At 35.1% G+C, this 8526-nt stretch overlaps 1 protein-coding gene across 1 annotated transcript in view; it reads left to right on the forward strand.

Moving 5' to 3' along the window:
* The window catches only part of Tecrl (trans-2,3-enoyl-CoA reductase like), a 118710-nt gene extending 110444 nt beyond the window's left edge, over window positions 1-8266 (forward strand). Inside the window, exons 10-12 of the mRNA XM_008833262.2 lie at window positions 6070-6155; window positions 6636-6681; window positions 7689-8266. Coding sequence (XP_008831484.1) covers window positions 6070-6155; window positions 6636-6681; window positions 7689-7816 — 260 coding nt within the window. The 3' untranslated portion in view covers window positions 7817-8266. The remainder of the gene's footprint in view (window positions 1-6069; window positions 6156-6635; window positions 6682-7688) is intronic.
* Window positions 8267-8526: the final 260 nt, after the last annotated feature.

Raw genomic sequence — 8526 nt, forward strand, 5'->3', positions numbered from 1 at the left:
AATTAAAAAAAAATTCGCTATTTCAAACATCAGATAATCCAGTCACCCATATATTTCTCCAAAATTTGCTCGTTTGTGAGAATAGGTATTGCAATCACTTTCTTATTTAATGCATTTTTACCCATTGCAAACTCAGGTATATCATATAGTGTTATAAACCTTGCTATTTGCAAATATTAGGAGGAAGATGACGATCCTTTCAAAATAATATTTTTAACTTTAAGGACAATTTTATTTGAGCTTAAGAGAAAAACAAACAAACAAACAAACAACCTGCAGGAGAGTTATCTCAGAAGCTACCCAGAGGAAGAATGAAGGAAGAAGGAAGAAGCCTTGCCATTTAAAAAGCATGGAGGTCAGAATCATGCACAAGCAGCCACATGAGAGTGAGGGGAGTTTTAAATAAACAGTAATAAAACACAATATATTAGGGAACTTGAAGTATCAGGGAAAACATTCTTAGAGCACAGATAGAAAAAAAAAAAGGAAAACTTATGCTTTTCTAAGGTAAACTAGAAAGGTGAACGTATTCATGAACCAGCATGGCTAGACTAAGTAAGAGACTATTCTAGGGGATACGGCTTTGGGAGTAAGCAAGGTCAGTATTTCATTAAAGAGAAATGGATTACATTTACCTCCTTAAAATGGCTTAAGGTGATTCTAGCTTCCTAGGTGTGGTCCCTTGACCAAATGATTGACCTGGCCCAACTGGAACATTAGTTTTCTACCTAAGCCTGAGGTTCCATTCTCATAACCATAGCAGAATTTTTATTTTGTTTTGTTTTGTGTTTTTTTAATGGGCCTTTATTGTTACTTGAATACACTGCCACCTCTACAGTGGTACTTTTAAATCATTAAGGAACCAGATCAGGAATCAGAGCTCACCAAAATTCTGGCATTTCTGACTTCTGGCAAGAACAAGGCTGCCAAGAATCCCAAAGCCTTTACTGGCATGTAGCCAAAAATCTTGTACTTTTCTTTAGGGTTTTTGATCACTCTTGATATTAAATTCAGGCCCCTAGTCAGGGTTTTCTCTCCTCTCTCATTACTGAAAATAAGAACCCTTTTACATGCTCTCGTGTGACATTTCCTGGAAGACAAAACAGCACCTGTTCACCCCAGAAAAGGCTCTATGACAGACCAAAGAAATGATTGTGCTCAAGTTTGTCTTCTGGAATCAACAACTTTATTGGACTACCTTCAGGCACATGGGAGAGTTTGTAATTACAGCAGAATGGGCAACTAAGGTCAGATGCATCAATGTAAAGCCTACTCCAGCATGCATGCTGACTCATAAAAACTGCATTCTTGGAGCTCCCTGCATGACTTGAAGTGAAAGTCATCTCTCCCCAGAAATTGTTTACTGCTTTGTGATCCTCTGGAGGAGTCCTCTGACTTTGTATACTTCCTGAGCCTTATGCACATCCCTCCTCCCCCTAGAAAGCATTGGATCTTTTTTGGTTCAGAGAAAATGGTTTCACAAGCTTGCTACCAAGGAGGTCATGTAGCATTTACATTTTACTTTGGATTCCAAATATGGCTTGCAATTTTAACTACCTTGTCAAGTATATTTATAGAAATGTGTACATAATTCCCCATTTTATATCCAACAGGACAAAGCATTCTCTTTTGTCAGTGTGATGTAGCCGCAACCCCTAAAGAATGTTTTCACATTTGTACTTCTGCTTACATTAGCAACTCTCATTTCTGTATTATTCCAAGCACATGGAAGTGCTCACCAAAGGGTCTTCAGAAAGCTGCTCAGCTCTAAAAGATTATTTTAGCATCTGAGTCCTCAGAATAACTGGTGATAATTAGTGCAGGCTAGGTTGCCTGGGATGCAGGTGCTGATATAGAGATCAATGCTCATGAGTTTTGTCATGGAGGGATTTTGTGACTACAAAGGAAAAAAGTCAGATTAGACAATAAGATAAATACAAAATCATGAACGTCCCCAATGAACATATATGATATTCGAAATAGGTAAATAGGTGAACAGTATATGGTGCTCTGAAAACCAAAAACAAAAAACCTCACGAAGTCATATACAAAGCAAAGCAAAGACTGAGCTGAACTTAACAAAACCCAGACCTAGGTCACATTTTCAGTTCAGATATCCTCAGGGGGCATGTCGAGAGCTGAGAATTCTGGTTGCAATTCTCATGAAATAATAAGAGGAACTCTTGAAGTTTTTGGTCCAATCTATAACAGTGCAGCATTTCAGTATTAAAAATCATTCCAAAATTTGGTTACTAAAGAGATGTCAATCAGTAAAATGCTTGATACATAGAGTCTGAAATTTTATCTTCAAACACAGTGGAATATTACTCAGCTATTAAGGAAAATGAAATTAAGAAACTTGCAAGAAATGCATGGAATTGTAAACAGGCATACTGGGTGAGGTAGCCAAGACCCAGAAAGACAAATGTCAGAAGTTCTCTCTCATAAGAAAGAGGTAGTTTTAATTCCCTAAATAGGTGTGTTTCTATTGGAAAATCCTTAGAGATTAGGAAAGTAATAAGGTGTCATGGGGTGAGGGGGAAGTGGCTCACAGGAGAAGTGGTAGAATGCAGTGATATGTTTAGGAAAGGTGTGATGGTTTGAAGGAAAATGCCCCCCACAGGCACCAGTTATTTGGAAAGTTTTGTTCCCAGATTATGGCACTGTTTTAAGAGGTTTTAGAAGGTGTGGCTATCCTGGAGGAAACAAGTCACTGGGGGTGGGCTTAGAGAGTTCTTAAGCTTTGCCAGATCTCCAGTCCCTCTCTTGCTTCCTGTGCTTGTGTGATGATGCGAGAGCTTCACTTTTCTGCCCCTGCTCCAACAACCTCCAGCCACCATGCTTCCCTACCATGATGGAGTATAATTCCCCTGGAACAGTAAGTTCAAATAAACTCTTCCTTCTATAAATTGCTTAGGTCAATGTATCTATCACAGCAACAAAAAAGTGACAAATACAGTAATTGCTGCCAGAGAGGGGTGTTGGCTGTGAAGAGCCTGACCATGTGGGGTTTTGAAGAAATGTGGAAGACTGGAAGGTTGGGCTAGAAAAGTAGTTTATTGCTGTAAGCAGAGCTTAACAGGCCATTCTAGTAAATGCCTGAAAGAAAGTAGTGATGAGAAAAATGTAGTTCCAGAAGGAAATAAGGACTTAAGCAGCACTTGTGATATTTTAGCTAGAGTGATAGTCTGGCTAGAGTCTGCCTAGAGCCATAAAGCTTGCCTGAGGCTAAGTTGAAAAGCCATGGACTAATTTCTCTGTCAAAGAAATTTCAAGATAGCCTAATGCAGAAATTTTAGTGTGGCTATTAATGATGAATATTATGCAGATCTACAGTGAAAGGGCACAAATGGGGCAGAAAGAAATACAGTTTGGATTGCAAAAAGAGCACTAAGAAGATAAATGTTGAAGCCCTGACATGTGATGGAGAGGATTCCATTGATAAAGAGATTAAAGTGATTAAGGAGGGGCCTAGAGATTGAAATTTAAACAGTGGAGAGAGTGCCTCCAGGGCAAGACCACACCCAGATAAGCCTCCAACTTGTGAAAATGTATAAAGCAAGCTGAAGCCCATCCCAAACTTGCAGTCAAACTTCACAGTGTCATTCACCTAGTGCTGGGTTTAGAGGCATGAAAGATGCAAGAGTAAAAGGGTCATCAGTTCTTCCTCCAAGGTTTCAGAGAGCCACTAAGGCCAGGCAGCATGGAGCAAGGGGCACCCTTGCTTAGAGAAGGCCCTGATAGGCCATTGCATGAAGCTGTGAAGGTGAAGCCTGGTTGGCAATGGAGACCCCAAGAAGTTCATGATGGCAGATCTCTGAAGCATCTGCCAAGAAGCCCTGCACACAGGGAGTGGTACCAGCAAAAGAGAGAGATGTGTGTTGTACTCAGCAAAGCTAGATAGGCTGAGCCATCTAAGCCCTTTAGAAGTAAAGTCTCAGAAGTTGGACGTGGAGCTACTGGATTTAATGTTTTCCCTGCTGGTTTTTGGTCTTGTTTTGATCTGGCATTTCCTTACCATGCCTCCATTCCTCCCTTTTGGAAATGTAATATGTATTTGGTTCCACTGTGTGTTGGGAGTATGTAATTTGTTTTTTGATTTTATAGAGGCTTACAGTTAAGATATTTAACTGAGTCTCAGGAAAGACTGTGGACTATGGACTTTTAAATAGTATTGAGACATAGTATTGAGACTGATAATGACTATGGGGACTTTTAAAGTTGGACTAAATGCATTTTGTATTTTATATGGTCATGAGCCTATGGGGGGCAGGGGGTGGAATGTGATGGTTTGAATGAAAATGTCCCCCACAGGCTCCAAGTATTTGGAAATTTTGTCCCAGATGATGGCATCGTTTTGGGAGGTTTTAGGAGGTGTGGCTATCCTGGAGGAAACAAGTCACTAGGGGTGGGCTTACAGAGTTCTTAAGCCTTGCCAGATCTCCAGTTGCTCTCTTGCTTCCTGTACCTGCATGATGATGTGAGAGCTTCACTGCTGCTGCTCCTGCTCCAGCCACCTCCAGCCACCATGCTTCCCTACCATGACGGACTGTAATTCCCCTGGAACATTTAAGCTCAAATGAACTCTTCCTTCTATAAATTGCTTGGGTCAGTGTTTCTATCAGAGGAACAGAAAAGTGACTTATTCAAAAGGGTATTGAAAGATAGGCAAGGTTTAATTATAATGGTATGTAAAGGAAACATATGGAGAATGTATCAAAATAGTAATACTTTTATATATTATTGCAATTAAGAACAACTACAGACATTTGAATGACATTATCTATGCACTTATATTTTTATGTTAAAAGATATATTTTTTCTATTAAAACATCCACAAAAATGAATTTGTGACAAGAATAATGTATTTAATAGAAATGCTCCTTAAATGTCCATGTTACAAAAGATGTTTTGATTTCATTTAATTTCCAAATGATATCAAGAAGATGTGTTGATTTTGTGTAAAACTGATCAATGCCCTACCTCACCTATGGTCATCTCATATTATCTTGTGTGGACCTTTCACTTCTAACAATCAGTGAACTCTGGCTGGGAGAGGCTCCTCAATATACTTTTTTTTTTTTTTTTTGACTAATAGACATTTGTGTAAAGGTGTTCACAGACGTGTTTGAAAAGAACCAGTAATATGAAGGGGAATCTATGCTTACCCTTATTTTAAAATGAGCAGTGCTTGAGATCTTCAAACATTTTCATATACTTTTGTATTAATATTTGAACTATGCCAACAATTTTGAACACAACATAATGACATTTGAGTATGACTTTACAGTTGTAACTAAATGAGATTAGATGATTTTTTATCTGATTAAATTTTGCTTTGGAGAGTAAAATAGTAATTTTGTAATCATATTTTCTTTTACAAATGTCACAGCTCAAAGTTCAACTTGAAATCATTATAAATTTATTTTCCATAAAGCTCGTCGACAAAATTTATAAGGAGAAAATTAATGAAAATCAAGTGATGCTATGCTAAATATAATGAAAGCTGCAAATAACATTCCTGATTGCTGAGCAGAAATAATTTATGTGGTATTCCCAAATATTAAATATACTAATTCAATATAATCCTCGTATAAGAGATTTTTCAGACTCTTCTGAAATAAATGATATTATTATAAAATAACCTTTGAATTTTCACTAACAATATGGGATTTTTAAACTATTTATAATTGCAAACAAACAAATTTTGACTCTACAAGGGAACAAAAGTGGCATAGAATTAGCAAATAACATTTTATGTTCAAGTATATAGCTTTGCTGCATGCATGACATATACAATAATTGTTATATGTTACTTTAAGACTTTAAATAACTGATTGCCCTTATAGATGCAGATATTTAGAAAATAAAAGCTATTCCCTCGGAGTCAAAAGGTAATAATGTTTGAAACTGATGCTCTCCTGAGAAATTTATAAAATAAGTTTGTATGAATACGTGATGATATTCCCTGTAATTTTTTTTGTACTTCAGAACTCAGTACAATAGTACAGGAGAATGTTCAAATTTGCAACTTATCACATCATTTGCATTTACTGTCTTTTCTAAAAGGAAATAATGCCTGTTTTCCAAGTCCAAATTATAACCCCTTCACATGGATGTTTTTCCTGGTTTCATGTCCTAACTACACCTATGAGGTATGCTATTTATATATGCAAATGACTGAACTTTATTCAATAATATATTGAGTGTACATGTTAATATTTTGCTAATATTATACCTAACTTGTATATAATTTTTACTTAAAGATAATAATTTTAATTAAAGTCGTAGTATTATGAAAATCATATTTTCCATATTTTCCCTGCAGAAAAAAATGGAATATTTTCACAATAATATTTTTATATATTAGGAAGAATTTGAAATTTTTAAATAAAAATTGAGGTATATCAGAATTTTAAGTTTTAATCAAGCTTTTACACAATGCTTTCTCTTTTATTATGAATTTCTCGATATTTTGAGGAAATTTCAAAAGCTGTGTTGAAGTTATTATGTGTAATTTCAGCCAATAAAATTTCTAATGCTGTGAGCATTCAAATTACATATTTAAATCCACAACTAATCAAATTGATAGATAAGCCATAGCTATATGTCAATTTTCCTTTCCATTTTAACAGATTGGATCATGGATTAGTTTCACAGTCATGACTCAAACACTTCCAGGTAAGATCAAAATTTTTTTGATAATTAATCAACATGAATGCATTTGTAGGAGAAGTTGATCCTGAGAATAAGTTATTGTAGTGCTAATGTGAGTGCATTTGCAAAAGATTTTTTTGAATATTTATTTATTGTTTTTATTTTATGTGTAAGAGTGTATTGCCTGCATGTATGTGAGTGCAACCTTGTCATGCAATGCTGTGAAGGTCAGAAGAGTGCTTTGGATTCCCCTGGAACTGGAGGAAAGGATGGTTCATAGCCGCCGTGTGGGTGCTGGGAATTGAACCCGGGTCCTCTGCAAGAGCAGTCAGTTCTCTTGATAGCTGAGCAGTCTCTCCAGCCCCTGTGAAAGTATTTTATGTTTTATTTTTATTTTTAATTTCAGTATTAAAATTTTTTCAATATTATTTTTTATTTGTATCTATACTGACACCTAATACAAAGTAGCACACATAACAGAAATATATTTATTAGTCACTGAGATTTTGTTAAGAACATGTAGTGCTAGATATGGAGGCTGTGGGAGGGTGCCATCTGGGAAGTGGGTGTATATTTGAATAAGATGTTTTGGGATATTCTGTGACATATATACATACATATATATATATATATATATATATACAAATATTCATTTCATTCATTCTTAGTTTTCTTGAAAATAATTATAGGTAATAATTAACATATTGTGCATATTTGTGTGTAGGTATATTTATATAGGCATGTGGAAGTTCATTGTAAAAAAACCATAAAATTCTTATTCAGAGGAGTATTTTCCAAAGTACAGCATATTAATATAAGTTATTTTGGAGTTTGATATTCATGATTATTCCTTTGTGTAATAACTATTATTTTGATATATAATATTCTGAAGAGAGAATTTAATGTACTGAAAAGCATCATGTAATATTGGGAAATACTCTATGTTGTAGGTGATCCTTCATAGCTTTTAATATAGCTATCTATGTTTACTGTAGAAATACAAAAATATGATTATGCCCTTTGTCTTTCAGTTGGAATTTTCACATTCTTAATGAGTATCCAGATGACTTTGTGGGCACAAAAGAAGCATAAGATTTATCTGAAGAAATTTAACTCATATATACATAGGAAATCAGCAATAATTCCATTCATATTGTAAAAAGAACTTTTTTTTTTTTTTTTAAAGACTCATTATGTAGCCCCGGCTAACCTGGAATACAAAGTTTAGAACAGGTAGACTGCAAACTCACAGAGATTCTCCTGCCTTTGCCTACTGAGTGCTGGGATTAGAACTGTGTGTCACTGTGTCTGACTAAAGTATAACTATTCTCATCTCACCAAGAAGGATAATGTATAAATTTATTCAAAAATACTCAGGAAAAGATGATTCAATATTAAGATGCAGCAATTAATTAACAACATTATTTTGAATGATGAAATAAGTGGTGGTGGAATGTAGCCAAATTTCCTTTATAAAATAGATCAATGCAAAACAGGAGTTATGCTGGGCAGAGTGACTCATGCCTGAATAATAGCTGACTGAAAGCTGAAGCAGAAGGATTACCATGAATGTGGTACCATACTAGGCTAATGAATGTGGATCCATATTGGGCTATAATGGATACTCTGTCTTACAGCAAAAAAACTATCAAAAGAGATAAACAGAAATTATAAATAATAATATTAAGATATAAAAATAAATTATTTGCAGAGCTTGATCTTCACACATCCTGTTTTGCATCCTTAGTATTTCATAATACTATTTTCATAAGAAAAGTAAAATTATGCTTTCTAAAGTAAATATTTTTTAAAGTAAGTCTTTTAAAATGAGTAAATTTCAGAAATTGCTTTGATGTTTTTCTTTATTTC

This window comes from Nannospalax galili, unplaced genomic scaffold, assembly GCF_000622305.1.
Source record: "Nannospalax galili isolate Female #2095 unplaced genomic scaffold, S.galili_v1.0 scaffold433, whole genome shotgun sequence".
Classification (NCBI taxonomy): Eukaryota; Metazoa; Chordata; class Mammalia; order Rodentia; family Spalacidae; genus Nannospalax; species Nannospalax galili.